Source organism: Myotis nattereri (genome assembly GCF_964212035.1).
Source record: "Myotis nattereri genome assembly, chromosome: 3".
Lineage (NCBI taxonomy): Eukaryota > Metazoa > Chordata > Mammalia > Chiroptera > Vespertilionidae > Myotis > Myotis nattereri.
Window position 1 is genome coordinate 115931867 of NC_138077.1, and position 20544 is coordinate 115952410.

Sequence of the window (20544 nt, forward strand, 5' to 3'; positions counted from 1 at the left end):
TACATCAGTCCTTCTCCTGAAGAACATTAAAAAGTGATTAAATTGCCCTAGCTGGTTTGGCTCAGTGGATAGAGCAGTCAGCCGGCTGACTGAAGAGCACATGCTACTCAAGGGCACATGCTCAGGTTGCAGGCTCAATGCTCTGTAGGGGGTGTGCAGGAGGCAACCAATCAATGATTCTGTCTCATCATTGATGTTTCTATCTCTCTCTCCCTCTCCCTTCCTCTCTGAAATCAATAAAAAATATATATATTTTTAAAAAGTGATTAAATTATTGAAACTGGGTAATGGGTTCATGGACAGTCATTATACTATTGCCTCTACTCTTTTGTATATCTAAATATTTCATAGGAACAAGATTTTTCAAACATTAAAAAATAATTTAAGCAAACCTTTTCAAGTTTATACCCTTTGGGAGGTATAATATAATATAAGAGCAGATTGTTTTGTACTTTGCAGCTTGAATTGGCAGTTTTGCATGATTAAAACCTAAGCACTACATTACTTGGTTATTTAAGCTCAAAATTTATGTCTGAAATCCTTTTGCTAATTATTTATATTGATCTATGAAGAAATAATTGCCCTCTACAGTTCTCCTATAGTTGAGTCCTATACCTCTGAAATAATTATGAATAAATCTGATAAAATATTTTTTTCCATGCCTGGCCAGTGTGGTTCACAGGTTGAGTGTGACCTACGAATTAGATTCAGATTCTGGGTCAGGGCACATGCCTGGATTGTGGGGCATGTAGAAAGCAGCCAATAATGATTCTCTCTCATCATTGACATTTCTACCTTTCTCCCTCTCCCTTTCTCTTTGAAATCAATAACAATATTTTTAAAGTATTCTTTTCCACTGGTCTACAGTAAAGTGTGAAAATATGCCTTTAATTGCCATTTGATTTCTATAATCCTAAATGACAAAAGCTATTATTGCTAATTTGCTCCTTATAAGATACATTTTGAGAATGATCCATTTATACCCTGAGGTATTTTTACTGATTTAATGTCTTCAGCAAATTCACAGTGGATGTTCTAACAGTGATGTCAGATGCTTTTGACAAAGAATGAGCCACAAAGAAGTGATGTAGTTGAAGAATTTGAGAACATGGGACTGGGGTGATGTATAGATGGATCTTTCTAAATTAGAGCTGAGTGTAGTTCCAACTCCTTGTCCTATGTGAGGTTAAATTGTACACCATGCTGAAATCTTGGAAATCAAAACCTTGGAGGGTTCTCCTCTACAGAAAGGGGGGGGGGGGGGGGAGGGAGAGAGAGAGAGAGAGAGAGAGAGAGAGAGAGAGAGAGAGTCCTGATGAAGCAGATTTGGGATTATCCCAATCATCTCCTAGTTTCAAATGTCATCCATCTGCTGATGATCCACAGATTTGCACTTCTATTCTTGGCCTCCACCCTGTGTTGGGTACATAGACCCAGCTGCCTCACTGACTTCTCCATTTGGATGACTATGAGGCATCTCAGACTTCACATGTCCAAATCCAAACGTTTGTCTTTCCTTCTGGAGGCTTTCACATCTTAGTTAATTGTGACTGTGCTTTAAGTTTCTTATGCCTAAAATCTTGAACTTATCTTGAACCTCTTTCTTTCTTACTCACCCCACCCAATCCAACAGCAAATCTGTTAACCCTACCTTCAAACTATATCTAGAATCTTACCTATCCTGAGCACTTCTCCAACCACTTTGGTCAAATCTACCATCACACCTTCCCTGGAAAAATGAATAGCCCCTGTCCCATCTCTCAGCTTCTGATCTTGCCAAGCTCCAATCTATTTTACACACAGAAACCAAGGGGATTCTATTAAAAGGGAAGTCAGACCACTTCATTCTTCAGCTCAAAGCCCACCAACGCCATTCCATTTCACTCAGAGTGAAAACTGTGACCCATAAGGCCCGTAGGGTTGAGCCTCCTTTCTGCTCACATTTTTTCTCCTGTTCCTTTGCCCCTCTCTTAGTCTGTCCTAGTCCCATTGGCAGCCTTGCTATACCTCAAACACAAGGCAGTTTCTGCCCCAGCACTTTACCTTGCTGTTCCGCTGCCCAGGAATGCACTTTCCTTCTTCAGGTTTTTATGCAATCTTGCCTTCTCAAAGAATCCTTCTCTGGCAAGACTATGAATATTTAAACCTTCTACATAAATGCAACATTTCCCCTCTCCTTCTCTGATTTCTTTTTTCTCCTAAACATGTATTATGATCTCATATACTACGTATTTCACATTCATCTCATTTGTCTCCCCTACAAGATGCACTTCCAGAATAGGGCTTTCCCACCTGTCTTGTCCACTGCTCTATCCCCAATACCTAGGATGGTGCTGAACACATAGTAGGCTCTGCAGAATAAATTAATACATCCTAATATTATCTTATGACATAGGTACTATTATTGATTCTCTTTCAGAGATGAGAATTAAAATAACTGAGGCTAAGAGAGGTTAAGTAACTGGCCCAGGGTCATACAGCTATGTCAGGACTGAGATTCAAACCCAGTAGGCTCTAGAGCCTGAGTGTAATCTTGCCAGCTTCCAAAAGGAAGAAAAGTAATACAGAATATGGATATAGGATGTATAAAAAGTAAGTTCTTCTGCTCTTGTGTTGACCAAGCACACCTTCCATTTGTATTCTGAGGAAACAACTCATTTTCTCTTCTGTCTTTTCCTACTCTCACTTATGTGTTTTCCTTCCAGTGGTATGGGGTTCCTGGTTTGATCATGTGAAAGGCTGGTGGAAGAAGAAAGAGAGTCACCCCATTCTCTATCTCTTCTATGAAGAAATGATGAAAGTAAGAAATATACTTGAATTTTGACTTCACAGAATTTTTTTTCTGAGTTACAGATCCAAGACAACAATGAAGGAAAGTAACATATAAAAGTTTATCTATGCAAAATATTTTGCATGCCACCTTCAACTTCTTCAACCACCTTGCCATGTGACATACAAAATGCCAAACATGGTACCAGTATAGTAGCTACCTTACTCCACAGCCTGTTTCTTCCTGCTAGCCTCCCTGTACTCTAGGGCCAATTCCCACCTCATTCAGAAGCATGGAAGAGGTCTTCTGTTTGAGCCACAAGATTTTTCCCTCTTTAGCTCTCAAGGTTCCTCCTTCCAGGATCTCTACCTCCCCCCATCATTTGTTCTGACTTTCAAGAAAAAGAATTAGGACTCTTAACAGGAAAGAAGTACTGAGGAAGACTAGAGTTGTTTTAATTTGTTCACTTTTTTAAAAAGTATATTGAAGTTTTGTCACTCTAGCCTGTTTGGCTCAGTGGATAGAGCATCGGACTGCAGTCCAAAGGGTCCTCGGTTTGATTCTGGTCAAGGGCACATATCTCAATTGCAGGCTCCTCCCTGGCCCAGGCCCTGGTCAGGGTGTATGCAGGATGCAACCAATTGGTGTGTGTCTCTCACATTGATATTTCTCTCTGTCTTTCCCTCTCTCTAAAAATCAATGGAAAAATATTCTCAGGTGAGGATTAAAAATAATAATAATAAATATTTAAAATAAGTTTTGTCATTTTATTTTATTTTTTATTTTTTTTAATTAAATCTTTATTGTTCAGATTATTACATTTGTTCCTCTTTTTTCCCCCCATCACTCCCCTCCTCCCAGTTCCCACCCCACCCTACGCCCTCACTCCCCACCCACTGTCCTCTTCCATAGGTGCATGATTTTTGTCCAGTCTCTTTCCGCATCTCCCACACCCCTTTCCCCCCCAAGAATAGTCAGTTCATTCCCTTTCTATGTCCCTGATTCTATTATGATCACCAGATTATTTATTCACTTGATTCTTAGATTCACTTGTTGATAGATGCATATTTGTTGTTCATAATTTGTATCTTTACCTTTTTCTTCTTCCTCTTCTTAAAGGATACCTTTCAGCATTTCATATAATACTGGTTTGGTGGTGATGAACTCCTTTAGCTTTTCCTTATCTGTGAAGCTCTTTATCTGACCTTCCGTTCTGAATGATAGCTTTGCTGGATAAAGTAATCTTGGTTGTAGGTTCTTGGTATTCATCACTTTGAATATTTCTTGCCATTCCCTTCTGGCCTGCAAAGTTTCTGTTGAGAAATCAGCTGACAGTCGTATGGGTATTCCCTTGTAGGTAACTGAGTTTCTTTCTCTTGCTGCTTTTAAGATTCTCTCTTTGTCTTTTGCTCTTGGCATTTTAATTATGATGTGTCTTGGTGTGGTCCTCTTTGGATTCCTTTTGTTTGGGGTTCTCTGCGCTTCCTGGACCTGTAAGTCTATTTCTTTCACCAGGTGGGGGAAGTTTTCTGTCATGATTTCTTCAAATAGGTTTTCAATATCTTGCTCTCTCTCATCTTCTGGCACCCCTATAATTCTGATGTTGGTACGCTTGAAGCTGTCCCAGAGGCTCCTTACACTATCTTCATATTTTCGGATTCTTTTTTCATTTTTCTTTTCCAGTTGGGTGTTTTTTGCTTCTTTGTGTTTTGAATCTTTGACTTGATTCTTGCGCTCCTCTGGTCTGCTGTTGGGTGTCTGTATAATATTCTTTATTTCAGTCAGTGTATGCTTAATTTCTAGTTGGTTCTTTATCATAACATCGAGGGTCTCATTAGATTTCTTGAGGATCTCACTACATTTATCGGCGGTCTCACCAGTCTTTTCGAGGGCCTTACTAAGTTTATCGGCAGCTTCTAGACCAGGGGTGGGCAAACTTTTTGACTCGAGGGCCACAATGGGTTCTTAAACTGGACCGGAGGGCTGGAACAAAAGCATGGATGGAGTGTTTGTGTGAACTAATATAAATTCAAAGTAAACATCATTACATAAAAGGGTACGGTCTTTTTTTTTTTTTAGTTTTATTCATTTCAAACGGCTGGATCCGGCCCGCGGGCCGTAGTTTGCCCACGGCTGTTCTAGACAGTTCTTGAGAGACCTTAAAAGTGTGGTTTTGAGCTCTATATCTTCCATTTCTGACATTTGCGTCCTGTTTCTTTGTCTCCGCATTTTTTTATCTTTTCTTGGTGCACCCCCTAGTGGTCTTTGTGCGCAGTCGTGTAGTTAAGCCTTGATTATTGTCGGTAATACCAGGGGTGATTTGACCTCCAGGCTAACTGGCTATGAGAGTCAGCTGTGTCTGCAGTGGGAGAGCTTCTGTGCTGGATCTCTAGGGCGGTGCTAATCTAGCCTTTGCCTGAGGCTATCTGGCAAATGGCTCTGTGCAGGGCTTGGGCGGGGCGGGTCCCCGGGGATCTACAGGGTGGGCCAGAGCAAGCAGTTATGGCTGCTCTCAGTTCCGTCCCTAGGGGATCTGCCTCTCAGAGTCCCAGCAACTGCTGCAAACCTCGGAGAGAAAGCTGCCTTCGAGTTCTGACCAAAGCCAGACAGTCCCGCTTCTCCCGTTTGAGTCTGGGTCCCTAGAGACTCGCCCAGATCTGGAGCTCAGAGTCTGAAACTCCCTCCTGATTGAAAACAACAACCGCGCCCTCCACCGCCAGCCCTCTCCGCGCGCACACTCCCCACCTGAGTATTTCACTTCAGCACTGTGCCTCCTCTGAGTCTGGGTATGATATTCTCTTTCCTCCTAGTTGTAGAATTTCCACTCAGCCAGCCTTCCTGTGGTTCTGAATGATGTCTGTTCTGTCCTTTAGTTATATCTCTGAAGTGGTTGTTCGAGGCAGCAATCTCTGGCGTTAACCTATGCCGCCATCTTGGTTTCTCCTCAAGTTTTGTCATTTTAAATAAGATCCCCATTAGCAACATGTATAATCTCTGGTTCAAAGTCTGTCATAAATTTATATGTAAAATAAATGCCTGGCAAATGTAGCCCTGACTGGTCCATGGTTCTCCAAGCCTTGGTTTATGACATGGATTTCCTTCATTAACCATGGCCTCTCTTTTCTTCTTCTACTCTGGGTAGAAATAATGTATTGCTTCTTTCCTTCCAAATGTTTGGCTGGTGCCATACTTTCTCTCTGCAGCTTTCCTAAGTATCAGCATCGCCCTCTGCTTCCCTCAGCATAGCCCTCTGTCTATTTGAAAGAGCCACAGTGAATGGGGGCCAGACCCCTCTTCTTCACTTTTGGATGAGGCAGGAACCCATTGCAGAGTGTAAGGCGCTCTCAAAAAGTCCATCATTAAACAGGTATACCCAACATGTCCAGAGTCAGGAATAAGCAATGATCCAGAGTCATCAGACATCAAAGCCAGAGAAACATGGGCTCTGTATGTGTGTTTCTCCAATCACAAGGAGGAGACATATCTTGTTTATTTTGAATGACTGTTACCTGTTCTCTCAAATAGCTTCTTATCTGCTACCTGTAAAAGTGAAGGAAAATAATAACCTTCCCAAATAAAACAATTTTCAGCCTATTCTCTTAGCATCAGCTATTGCACAGTATGAAACACAACTGGTTTTAATACAATTGCACTTTATATGTACAAGCTTATTGATTTTACATTCATAAATTTAAATGTGGAATTACTTTTGTTAGAATTACTTTTAAACATAAACTAATAGATCTTTAAATGGTTTAACCATTATTCCAATGCTTAATTCTTTAAGATTTGTTCGTTGTTACATTTTTTTCCTAAGATATAAAAAACATCTACTACATTTCTTCTACTCTCCCCCATAGGACCCAAAACGTGAAATTAGAAAAGTTATGGAATTCCTGGGGAAGAACCTAAAAGAAGAGATTTTAGACAAAATTGTCCATAACACTTCATTTGATGTAATGAAAAGGAACCCCATGACCAACTACATAAATGATGTTAAAATGAATCATCGTCTTTCTCCATTCATGAGAAAAGGTGATGTATAAATGCACTTTGTATTTCCTCTGATAAAAAGAAAAACATTATCAATTTATAAAATGGTTTCCTAACATTCAAGCTCAGTGAATCACTATGTACAGTGTTTTCTGAAGTGAGTTCTTCAAAGCCTTATTAAGGGACCTAGACCATGTTGCATGTTTCACAGAGAAATGTGGGAAACTACAAACTTAAACATACACTGCCCCCTTTAAAGAACATGAACATATTACATTTTCTGAGAAGAAATTTGTTTAATTTTGTTAACTCAGAGCTTCAAAAATGTATTTGACCGAAAACTATTTCTCAAGTAAAGTCTTTAATCTCTGGGAAGCTAGTATTTCTCTCAAACTAGTATTCTGGCTTCTTGAGATGTCAAACTAGGTCGCCTATTTGATATATTTTTGTTTCCCAATGTAGGCATTTATCACACTGTGCACTTTCTTCTTAGAAGTGTTTTTTTGCAGCATCCTGTAGTTTTTGGTATGTTGTGTTTCCACTTTCATTTGTTTAAAGGTATTTTTATGTCCTTTTGATTTCTTCTTTGACCCATCAGTTGTGCAGAAGTATGCTTTAAATTTCAAATATTTGTGAAATACCCATAAATTATTGTTTTCTAGTTTCATACAATTGTGGTTGGAAAAAATACTTGATATGATTTCTATCTTCTTTTTTAAAAAAAATTTTGACAATAAGCTACCTTCATCCTAATACTACTACTCATGTAAACCGGATGGAACTGGGACCTCCCCGCCCTTCAGAGATTGAGGGGAACATGGTGCCAGCACCTATTTATTTTAGGGACTATGAGAGTTCAGATCCCGCTTCGAGATTTCTGAGAATTCCTCGAGGTTAGTTTCCTTAGGATGTCCTGCTTTTCTGCCCAGGCTAATATGGACATCAGATGCATAAGATCTCTTCACTAGTTTCCACTGGAATTCTATGCCTGCCAAGAACTTTGTGACGTTAATATTTTCACCAAAGATTCATGGGGTTGCAGGGTGATAGACAGCACAGCCAGCTTTCTATCATCCCAGCGGCTGTACCTCCACCCTCTGCCTCTCCAGTGCATTCAACACATACCTCCCTTTACTCTGGACTGGGCATTCCTTCACACTTAGGTCCCCGCTTCCAAGCAGCCTAATCATGGCATTTTCCCAGCAAAGGTGGGTCACATTCCTGGGTTAACGGAGCTCTGTCTGGCTGTCATCCCACTGATCAGAAAGGTTGTTGTGGTGCTGAGAGTCTCCTGTTTTCTATCTCTTCATGTGGTCCATTTGGGAAATGTGAGCTTCAAAGCCAAGCTGAGGAGTTTCTACTCAAAGGATGTGAGGAATGACATCATCCGAGCTCTGCTTTAAGAAGATTAATCTGGCAGGGAGGTATAAAAGCAGTTGGAACCAGGATCAGCATTAAGCATATCAGTTACAGGTCTAATGCAATAATATTCTTCAGGTTTTCTTCTTCGCTCAAGACTGGTTGTGAAGCAGCAAAAGGAGTAAAACTGGTGTCCAGAAATGAACATGGTGAATACCATGCCAGGTCCATCTGAGTGCAGCTGAAAAGGCAGGTTAGGGAGAAGTTGGGGGATCAGGGATGGGTGAGATCAGAGAGAGCCCCAGAGGCAGGTTTGGCTAGTGGGGGCCCAGGGCAGCGGTCCTCATGGGATATAAATAGCCAGCTCCCTCTATCTTCTTAAATGTGGTAAGACTTGTTTTGTGACCTAACATATGATCTAGAGCAGGGGTCCTCAAACTACTGCCCGCGGGCCACATGCAAATACAAATATTGTATTTGTTCCCGTTTTGTTTTTTTACTTCAAAATGAGATATGTGCAGTGTGCATAGGAATTTGTTCATACTTTTTTTAAAAACTATAGTCCGGCCCTCCAACTGTCTGAAGGACAGTGAACTGGCCCCCTGTTTAAAAAGCTTGAGGACCCCTGCTGTAGAGCGTTCTGTTTGGCTGCTTCTGGATGGAATGATATATATATACATATACATTCCATTTGATATAAAGTTCATTGTTTTCTTATCTATTTCCTGCTTGTATAAACTATCCATTGTTAAAAGTGAGGTATTACTGTCTGTCTCCCTTCGGATCAGTTAGTATGTGCCTTATATATTTAAATGCTCTGATGATGTTGGGTGAATATCTATACTAATAAAAGGCCAGGCATCACGACCAGAATGACCAGAGACCAGACCACCACGGCCCCTTGCCAGGTTGGCCCCGCCCCCAAGCAAGAGGTTAGGGGCAATCAGGCAGGCAGGCAGAGTGATTAGGGGTGATGAGGTAGGCAGGCCAGTGGTTAGGGGAGATCAGATAGGCAGATGGCCCCTTGCAGGGCTGGCCCCGCCTCCCCCCCCCCCCAGCAAAGAAAGAGGGAAGCCCAGGCCAGCCAAGCCATCGCACCCCAGCCTGTTGCCTGCAAAGGGAGGCCATCAGTGGCGGGGGGGGGGGGGGGGGGGCAGCACTGCACAGATGGCAAGCAGTGGCAGCGGTGGGGGTGGGGCCAGGTGCCTGCAGCTGGGGGAAGGAAAGCCCTGCTAGGCCCTGATATCAGGCCAGGCGAGGGATCCTACCCAAGGGGCCCTGATTTATGAGATGGTGCAGGCTGGACTGAGGGACCCTCCCCACCCCCCCACCCCCACCCAAAAGTGCATGAATTTTTGTGCACTGGGCCTCTGGTCTATCTATACTAATAAAAGGGTAATATGCCAACCAGGCTGGCAGGGGAGGGCCATTGGGGGTGAGATCAGGCCAGCAGGGGAGGGCATCTTCCAGACATCCGACTTCCTTCTGGACAAAGCCATGTGGTAGGGGCCAAGGCAGAGGCAGTTAGGGGTGATCAGGCCAGCAAGGAAGGGCAGTTGCGGGGGAGATCAGACTGGCAGGGAGTTAGGGGCAATCGAGCTGGCAGGGGAGGGCAGTTGGGGGTGAGATCAGACTGGCAGGGGAGGGCCGTTGGGGGTGAGATCAGGCCGGCAGGGGAGGGCAGTTGGAGGCAAGATCAGGCCTGCAGGGGAGGGAAATTGGGGGCAAGATCACGCCGGCGGGGGAGAGCAGTTAGGGGTGATCAGGCAGGCAGAGGCTGTTCGGGGCGATCAGGCAGGCAGGCAGGTGAGTGGTTAGGAGCCAGTGGTCCCAGATTGCGAGAGGGATGTCCGATTGCAAGGGGTCCCCAATTGGAGAGGGTGCAGACTGGGCTGAGAGAACCTCCCCTTCCCCGTGCACGAATTTCATGCACTGGGCCACTAGTCCTATCTAATAAAAGAGAAACATGTAATTGGCGTACGACCGCTACCCTTCCCATTGGCTAATCAGCGAGATATGCAAATTAACTGCCAGCCAAGATGGTGGCCGGCAGCCAGGCAGCTTGAAACTAACATGAGGCTTGTTTGCTTCAGTGACAGAGGACTGCAACGTTCCCCGCCTGCCTTGCCGGCCTCTGAGCCTGCAGTTTCAAACATTGTAACAAATATAGACGCTAAACAAAACCCCAGAAACCAGCTTTCAGCCTGCTGGGATCTCAGAGCTGGAGTTGATACAGAGTTTTAATTATAGAACCGAAACAAACCAGATACCTGCTTTCAGGAGCAGAGGCCTAAGAGCTGGAGCCAAGCCTCAAAGCTAAAGCTGGCCCAGAATAAAAAAAAAAAAAAAAGAAAAAAAGGAGCAGTTGGGAGCTTCAGTCCCAGCCTGAAAACAGCCCTCAGCCCCTCACCTAGACTGGCCAGGCACCCCAGTGGGGACCCCCACCCTGAAGGGTGTGTGACCAGCTGCAAACAGCCATCATCCCCTCATCCAGGCTGGCCAGGCACCCCAGTGGGGACCCCCACCCTGATCCAGGACACCCTTCAGGGCAAACCAGCCAGCCCCCACCCATGCACCAGGCTTCTATTCTATATAGTAAAAGGGTAATATGCCTCCCAGCACTGGGATCAGCGGAGCCGCGAGGCCTCCTGGCACCGGGATCAGTGTGACAGGGGGCAGCGCCCAAACCCCCTGATCGCCCTGCAGCTCTGTGTGTGACAGGGGGCAGGGCCACAACCTCCCTATCAGCCCTGCTCTGTTCGTGACAGGTGAAGGCGCCCCAACCCCCTGATTGGCCCTGCTCTGTGGGTGATAGAGGGCGGTGCCCCAACACCCCCCCCCCCCACGGGCCCTGCTCTGTGTGTGATGGGGTAGAGCCATAACCTCCCCATCGGCCCTGCCCTGAGTGTGACAGTGGCGGCGCCCCAACCCCCTGATCTGCCCTGCTCTGTGTGTGACAGGGGGCAGTGCGCCAACTCCCCTATCGGCCCTACTCTGTGATTGACAGGGGGGAGCTCCTCAACCCCCTAATGGGCCCTGCTCTGTGTGTGACAGGGGGGAGCTCCTCAACCCCCTGATGGGCCCTGCTCTGTGCATGACAGGGAGTAGCTCCCCAACCCCCTGATTGGCCCTGCTCTGTGCGTGACAGGGGGTGGCGCCACAACCTCCCCATCGACTCTGCCTTGAGTGTGACAGGGGGCGGTGCCCCAACCCCCCAATCGGCCCTACCCTGAGCGTGACTGAGGGTGGCATCGCAACCTCCCAATCCGCCCTGCTCTGTGCATGACAGGGGGCGGTGCCCCAACTCCCCAATCAGCCCTGCTCTGAGCCCAACCAGGGGTTGCACCTAGGGATTGGGCCTGCCCTCTGCCACCCAGTAGCAGACTAAGCCAGCAGATCGTTATCTCCCAAGGGGTCCCAGACTGTGAGAGGGCACAGGCTGGGCTGAGGGATCCCCCTCTCCCCCCCGAGTGCACAAATTTTTGTGCACCGGGCCTCTAGTCTACACTAATAAAAGAGAAAAATGGTAATTGGCGTACGACAATACCCTTTTCATTGGCTAATCAGGGCTATATGCAAATTAACTGCCAACTAAGATTGGCAGTTAACTGCCAACAAGATGGCGGTTAATTTGCATATGTAGGCACAATGCAGGGAGGCGAAAGGGAAAGCAGGAAGAAGCCCCCTGCCACTGACAGTGATCGGAAACCCAGGGGGGAGCTAAGAGCTGGGGGGCAGGGCAAAGGCGGCCCTGGGGCCGCCTTTGCCCTGCCCCCCAGCCATGATCAGAGAATCAGGCGCCTTTTCTGCCCTGGCCAGTGATAGCAGGAAGTAGGGGTGGAGCCAGCGATGGGAGCTGGGCACGGTCGAAGCTGGCAGTCCCAGGAGCTAGGGGTCCCTTGCCTGGGCCTAAAGCGAAGCCCACGATCGCGGGGCCGCTGCAGGTGTGGGTCCCTGCTGCCCGGGGCCGGAGCCTCAGCCAGAGGCATCCTGCAGAGGCAGGGGCAGAGCCCACGCGATCGCGGGCTCCCCCCCTCACCCCCCGCTGCCACTGCAGGTCCCCGCTGCCCAGGCCGGACACCTAGGCCAGAGGCGTCAGGCCTGGGCAAGGGGCCAATCCAGTGATTGGAGGGTGATGGGGGTCAACGCTTGAGGGCTCCCAGTATGTGAGAGGGGGCAGGCTGGGCTGAGGGACACTCCCTCCACACACACACCCAGTGCACGAATTTCGTGCACCGGGCCCCTAGTATATATATAAAAGCCTAAGCAATGGTTACGACCGAACCACCAGAACAATTGGTTGACCAGTTGCTATCATGTGCACTGACCACCAGGGGACAGACACTGAATGCAGGAGCTGCCCCCTGATGGTCAGTGCACTCCCAAAGCCAACCTCCCATGGTCCCCTTCCCTTGCTGGCCAACCTTCTGCAGTCCCTCCCCCAGGCAACCGGCCCCCCTGATTGGCCCCAAAGGGGGATTGGGGCAGCCAGCCAACCTTCCACAGTCCCTCTCCCCAGGTGGCTGGCCCCTGCAACCTGCCACAATGGGTGGGGGTGGCTGGCCAACCTCCCACAGTCTCTCCCCCCGGCTGGTCAGTCCCCCCAATCGGCCCCGATCTCCAGCCAGGCCGAGGGACCCCACACATGCATGAATTCATGCACCAGGCCTCTGGTATATTTATAATTGTTATGTCCTTTTTTTAAATTGATCCTTTTATCTTCTTGGTCTCTTGTGACAGTTTGTGACTTAAAGTTTATCTTGTCTAAGTACTTCTGTTCTCTTTTGGTTTTCATTTCTATGGAATTTTTTTTTCCATCCCTTCATTTTCAACCTATTCCTTAAATCTGAAGTTGCTTATTGTTTATTCAGCCACTCTATTTATTTTGATTGGAGAATTTAAACCATTTACATTATATATATTTTTAATATATTTTATTGATTTTTTACAGAGAGGAAGGGAGAGGGATAGAGAGTTAGAAACATCGATGAGAGAGAAGCATCGATCCGTTGCCTCCTGCACATCCCCTACTGGGGATGTGCCTGCAACGAAGGTACATGCCCTTTACCGGAATTGAACCTGGGACCTTTCAGTCCCCAGGCCAATGCTCTATCCAGTGAGCCAAACTGGCTAGGGCAAACCATTTACATTATTAAAAGTTATTGGTACATAAGGACTTATTATTCCCATTTTATTAATTCTTTTCTGAATATTTTGTAGTTTTCTCCATTCTTCCTCTCTTGCTATCTTAATTTGTGACTGATTGTTTTTGTAGTGTTTTGCTTTGCTTCCATGAGGCTTACATAAACTCATATCTTACAGATATGAGTTTATTTTAAGCTAATAACAACTTAACTTTAATTGCATATAAGACTCTACCCTTTTACTCCCACCCCCACATTTTACATTTTTTGACGTCACAGTTTAAATATTTTTTATATTGTATCCATTAACAAATTATTATAGCTACAGTTATTTTTAATACTTTGTTTTTAACCTTTATGCTGGTTTAAAGATGATTTATACACCACTATTCCAGTTTTAAAGTACAGTTAACCCTTAAACTAGATGGAGATTAGGGGTGCCAACTCCCTACACAGTCAGAAATCCACATATAACTTTTGATTCCCAAAACATAAATATTAATATCCTACTGTTGATCAGAAGCCTTACCAGTAACATATACTGTTGAGTAACATATTTTCTATATGTATTATATACTGTATTCTTAGTATAAAGTAAGCTGGAGGAAAGAAAATGTCATTAAGAAAGTCACAAAGGAAAAGAAAATACATTTACAGTATTGTACATATTTATTGAGGGAAAAATCTGTGTATAAGTAGAACTGTGCAGTTCAAACCCATGGTGTTCTGGGGTTAACCGTATTCTAAATTTGACTATAGACTAAGTTTTCCAAGTGAGTTTTTACTTTCACATGTTTTCATGTTACAAATTAACACCTTTGTGTTTCAGCTTGAAAAACTCCATTTAGCAGTTCTTGTATGGCAGGTCTAGTAGTGACTGACACAGTCAGTTTTTGTTTGCCTGGAAAAGTCTCTCTCCTTCACTTCTGAAGGACAGTTTTGCAGGAAAATATTCTTGGCTGACAGGTGTATGTTTTTCTTTCAGCACTTTGAATATATTATCTCACTCCTGGCCTGCAAGGTTTATGCTAAGAAATCTACACTAATAAAAGAGAAAAATGGTAATTGGCGTACGACAATACCCTTTTCATTGGCTAATCAGGGCTATATGCAAATTAACTGCCAACAAGATGGCGGTTAATTTGCATATGTAGGCACAATGCAGGGAGGCGAAAGGGAAAGCAGGAAGAAGCCCCCTGCCACTGACAGTGATCGGAAACCCAGAGGGGAGCTAAGAGCTGGGGGGCAGGGCAAAGGCGGCCCTGGGGCCGCCTTTGCCCTGCCCCCCAGCCATGATCAGAGAATCAGGCGCCTTTTCCGCCCTGGCCAGTGATAGCAGGAAGTAGGGGTGGAGCCAGCGATGGGAGCTGGGCACGGTCAAAGCTGGCAGTCCCAGGAGCTAGGGGTCCCTTGCCTGGGCCTAAAGCGAAGCCCACGATCGCGGGGCCGCTGCAGGTGTGGGTCCCCGCTGCCGGGGCCGGATGCCTCAGCCAGAGGAGTTAGGCCTGGGCAGGGGCGGAGCCTGCAACCGTGGGGAGCTGGGGGGGCGGAGCCAGGGATTGGGGGGATATGATGGTCCCCTTGCCCAGGCCTGAAGCCTGGGTCAGAGGCGTCAGGCCTGAGCAAGGGGCAGATCCTGCGATTGGAGGGTGATGGGGGTCAACGCCTGAGGGCTCCCAGTATGTGAGAGGGGGCAGGCTGGGCTGAGGGACACGCCCCCCCACACACACCCAGTGCACGAATTTCATGCACCGGGCCCCTAGTCTATATATATAAAAGCCTAAGCAACCCTTAAGACAGAACAACTGGAACAACCAGTCGCTATGATGCGCACTGACCACCAGGGGGCAGACGCTCAATGCAGGAGCTGCCTCCAGCCTGCAGGCCCCAATCACTGATGGGGCCTGCCAACCAACCTCCTGGTCTCTCCCCCAAGCCAGCAGGCCCCAATCACCTGATCGGGGCTGGCCCTGAGCTGGGATGGGGAACTGGGGGTGGGTAGTGGTGGACACTGGCAGTGAGGGAAGGAGGAGGCAGGGAGGAGGGAACCTGCTTGGCCCTGATTGCCAGCCAGGCCTAGGGACCCCACCCGTGCATGAGTTTCGTGCATTGGGTCTCTAGTCTATTGATAGTTTTATTGGGATTCCTTGTATGTGAAGAGTCTCTCTTCTCTTGTTGCCTTCAAATTTATTTATCTTTGTTTTGGGACAGTGTGATTACACTGTGTCTCAGTGAGGAACTCTTTTGGGTTGAACCTGTTTAGGGACTTTTGAGCTTCATGTCCCTGGATGTATATATCTCTCCTCAGTTTTTAAAGTTTCAGCCATTATATCTTTAAGTAAGCTCTTTGCCCCTTTCTCTCTCTTCTCTTTTTGGTATTTCTATGGTTTGTATATGAGTCCTCATGATAGTGTTCCATAAATCCCATAGACTTTCTTTACTCTTTTTAATTCTTCTTTTTGCTTTTTTAATGGGTAATTTAAGTAGCTTGTCTTTGTTTTCTCAGGTTTTTTCTTCTGCTTGATCAAATCTGCTATTTTCTCCCCATTTCATTCATTGTATTCTTCAGCTTCAGAATTTCTATTTGATTATTTTTTATTATTTCTATTTGTTTAAATTCTCATTTTGTTCATGTATAGTTTTCCTGATTTCCTTGAGTTGTCTGTGTTCTCTTGTAGCTTGCTGAACTCCTTAAAATAATTATTTTGAATGTTTTTCCTCTTTTCTTTTTATTTATTGTTTAAAGTTTTACATATGTCTTCTTTTTCCCTGATTGGAGCCCCTGCCCCCAGCCATTCCCACCCCAGGCAAGCCCCCACCACCCCAGTGTCTGTGTCCATTGGTTATGCTAATATGCATGCATACAAGTCCTTTGGTTGCTCTCTAACCCCTATTTTGAATTCTTGATCCAGTCATTCACAGATCTCCATTCCTTTGGAGTAGGTTACAATTGTGTTCTTTTGGCAGTGTCATGTTTCCTTGATTTTTCATGTTTCTTGTAACCTTGTGTTGATTTCTGCACATTTGATGTAGTCATTCTTCCATACTTCGTGATTTGGCTTCAATAAGGAAAGACCTTCACCTATGGGTGGGTGTGGGTTCACTGACTGGGTGAGCTGCAGCAATTCTGGCTCCAGGGAGGGCACAGCAGTGTGGGCTTTGTGGCATTCCATCAACTGGGTCAGCATCAGCGAAGATTGTAGAGGGCCCAGCATTTCTGAGGGCAGGTGGTCACAGCAGCACGAGCTGTTGCAAAGGATGCTGAGGTCCTCCTGATCTCTTTTTCTCCTACAGGGGAGCAACCATGGGACCAGGGGTTAGAGTGTGGGACCTTACAGGATTGCAATGGCTCCAGGGTTCAGGGCTACTATGATGGTGGCTTCAGGGTTCTAGGTGTGGGCACTCACAGAGAATAGTTGTAGAGCCAGAGTACAGATTGCAAGTACATGCAAATCAACTACAGCCCTGAGGTCTGGGGCATGGATGCACTTGCTGTATTGGTGATTTCAGTATTTCTGGTGTGGTTGCTCATAAAGGGGTCATGGAGCCAGAGTCTGCAATTAGGCACATGTGAAGTGGTTGTGGGCCTGGATATGGAGAGTGGGCATGGATGGGGTGTCTTGGGCCCTGGGGTCCAGTGCATGCATGGGGCTGAGGTAAGTGAAGGCCATGGTCTCAGACCAGCGCAACAGTGGCTCTTTCTTGGAGAAGAGGGCACATCGTAGTGTCTCCCTCTCTAGAGGGTTCTGTGGTGGTGATGGTTGTTGCTTATCTCAGTGGGAAAATGGCCAGTTTTTTTCACAGAGCAAACCACTGGAGTCCATGCTGACAAATACTATGGAGTCCTCCTCTGTGAGAGCTACAGGGTGTTTGTACCTGTCACAAGATTATTAAGGCTTCAGGGTGGCAAAGAGTACCAGGCCCTCTCCAGAGCAGGCCACTGTGGACCACAATGACATCCACTGTGTGTTTAATACTGATAGCCTCACCCTTCTTTGCTCCTAGACATCTCCAAACATGTCAGCTATGTCAATCTCTTCAGCAATCCTTTCTGTATGGTTATGCTCTTGTTTTTTCCCCACTGAGTTGTTTCAGGTTCTAAATTAGACACTTGAAGCCTTCCCAGGTCTATTTTTGTTCATGGATCGCTGTCTAATTATTAGTTTTTGTGGGTTGATAAAGGCTGGTATCTCCTCTACCAATTTGCTGATGCCACTTGGTCACCTAATTTTCTTGTAGGACAATTGATAAATCATATAATTTATTAAACCTAGAAAATTAAGCAAATTGACACTTTGTACATGAAAATAACATTGCACAAATATAAAGGCATAAATAAATCAGACAATATAGAGTAATCAAAAGAGAAATAGATTTCTATCGTCTCTCTGACCATTTTTAGCTATTGAAGGTAAAAAAATATAAATTCTCTATTACATAAGCATGAAACAAAGTTAACCAACCCTACCACTCCTTTACTAGTATATTATACTAGAGGCCCAGTGCACGAATTTGTGCACCAGTGGGGTCCCTCAGTCTGGCCTGTGGGATCGGGCCAAAACCAGCTCTCTGACATACCCCAAGGGGTTCCCAATTACGAGAGGGCGCAGGCCAGGCTGAGGCACCCCTCTGGGCCATGGTCTGCACCCGTCTGGTGCATGATAGGGGCCGGGGAGGGACACAGGAGGTTCCCCAGCCAGGGAGGAATTACAGTAGGGCTCCAGGGCATGTCCAGCCCTTCTCACTCAGTCCCAATTGGCTGGACCCAGCAGCAAGCTGGACCCCCTGGTGGTCAGTGCATGTCATAGCAAGCAGTTGAATGGCCTTAGCATATCATTAGCATATTACACTTTTTTAAAAAAATATATATATATATTTTTTTAATATATTTTATTGATTTTTTACAGAGAGGAAGGGAGAGAGATAGAGAGTTAGAAACATCGATGAGAGAGAAACATCGATCAGCTGCCTCCTGCACATCTCCTACTGGGGATATGCCCGCAACCCAGGTACATGCCCTTGGCCGGAATCAAACCTGGGACCTTTCAGTCCGCAGGCCGACGCTCTATCCACTGAGCCAAACCGGTTTCGGCAGCATATTACACTTTGATTGGTTAAACGGACCACTGGATGACCGGACACTTAGCATATTAGGCTTTTATTAGATAGGATTGCTTTAATTTACTTATATATTAAAGCAATGATTATTTATTTATTTATTTTGGTTAATCCTCACCCAAGGACATTTTTTCTATTGATCTATTTTTTTAGAGAGAGTAGAAGGGAGAGGGAGAGACAGACAAAAACATTGATGTGAGAGACACACATCAATTTTGATTGCCTCCCACACATGCCCTGACTGGGGCCAGGTAGCCTGCAACTGAGGTATGTTCCCTTGACCAGAATCAAATCCGGGGCCCTTCAGTCCATGGGCTGACACTCTAACCACTGAGCAACAAGCTAGGGCAACAACAATGATCATTTAGATTAGAAAGGAGAATTCTCATTTGTATTTAACTATGAATTTTGCCTGCACTAAAGCTACAGATAAGAGGAGCAGACAGTGCTCTGAGGATGCAGCCACTCATATCAGTGCTCCAGTGATCGGTAAAGAGAAGCTAAGAAAATTAGATCCAGTTAACTTAAATAGAATGTTAGATGTACTGAGGGTTCACAAAGTACTGGTAGATTAGAGAGCTCAAGAGTGTAATGCAGAGAATTAGACAACCCATGATCTAGATTTCAGCCCTCCCCAAGTGTTTCAGAATAAAGCTTTCTATTTACAAGTACCTCACTTGTGCCATGGGTAATATTATTTCTCATTCAATGTCAGGAGGACAATGAGCTAATGTCTAGGTAAGGAATTTAAGTATTGAGAGGAAAAGGATTACTTAAACGCAAAACGGTCAAAGTTCATAAAAGTGTTATTGAATGTGTTTTACATTACTCTTTTTAGGAGTCACTGGAGATTGGAAAAATCAGTTCACTGAAGCTCAGAACAAGCAATTAAATGAAAACTATGAGAAAAATATGGCTGATACCTCTCTGTCATTCTGCATGGAGCTCTAGAAATCAGAGCATGGAAATAAGACCTACTCTCTCGCCAGCCTAAGTGAAATAGAAGAGAACTCTGTTTCCAAATACCACTAATGGTTTACGTGACTTTATGTAAGGGTTTTAAACAATGACTTGGATATTCTTATTCCTAAATTTATGATTTACTTTTTTGGATTAACCCCAATGAGACTTCATTTATCCAGTATCAATAGTCAGCATTTTCCTTCTCTCTCTCTGCAGATTTTTCGTGTTTAGATTAATTTCAATATACCAACATGTAATATCCTATATAACAAAGAAGTAATATGCAAATTAACCCTCACGCCCTTACAAGATGGCTGCCTATGACCAGGCCATCGGTGGGGGTTAGTGAGGGACAACCAAATGACTGAACAGCAGGCTGAATGGGGCCACCAGGTGAGGGGGGGAGTTAAGAACGACCAGGTCAGTAGGGGGGCAGTTGGGGGACCAGGCTGGCAGGGGAGGGCATTTAGGGATAACCAGGCCAGCAGGGGGGGGCAGTTGAGGGTGACCAGGTCGGCAGGCAGGTGAACGATTAGGAGCCAGCGGTCCTGGATTGTGAGACCCTGGGGATAAAGAACTCATACATATCAACACACACAAAAAAGGTGAGCGATTGTGAGCCAGCAGTCCTGGGGATCAGTCCTAAACTAGGCAGTTGGACATCCCCCAAGGGGTCCCGGTTTGGAGAGGGTGCAGGCTGGGCTGAGTGGAACCCCCTCCCCCGTCATGCATGAATTTCGTGCACCAGGTCTCTAGTATAATTTCTGTTCTTTCTATATATCCTCTTTCCATATTCTATTATAATTTCCTTTGAATTGAAATGTTTCTTTCAAAAGTTCTGTACAATACAATCATACCTAGAAAAAAGGCCAACTCCATTCATTTGATGACAGACATATATTGAGTGCCTTATTCATGCTGGGAAATGGAGAGCATCAAAAGATGACAACAACAAGGTGCAGCCAGTAGTGAAACTGGACAGGAAAGGGGCCTGCTGCCTGTCAGTACACAAGTCAATAAGTAGAGACAAGGTTGAATCTTTGTGGTGTGTTTTATTCAGATGGCCAGCAATTCGAGAGAGCAGCAAGAATAATACCCTGAAAGAAATTGTTCTGACATTTCACTTCAAAACGGCCCTTATGTAAGGTTAGAGGGTGGGGAAAAATTTAAAACTAGTGAGTTCCCAGGGTCTGTTTT

General features: G+C 45.4%; 1 protein-coding gene across 1 annotated transcript in view; it reads left to right on the forward strand.

The window, feature by feature from the left end:
• LOC308515666 (sulfotransferase 1C4-like) overlaps window positions 1-19335 on the forward strand; it is a gene marked incomplete at both ends in the record, with an annotated part of 38429 nt that extends 19094 nt beyond the window's left edge. The window contains 3 exons of the mRNA XM_081086183.1: window positions 2706-2800; window positions 6631-6805; window positions 19223-19335. Of these exons, the coding sequence (XP_080942309.1) occupies window positions 2706-2800; window positions 6631-6805; window positions 19223-19335 (383 nt within the window). The remainder of the gene's footprint in view (window positions 1-2705; window positions 2801-6630; window positions 6806-19222) is intronic.
• Between the last annotated feature and the right edge of the window lie 1209 nt (window positions 19336-20544).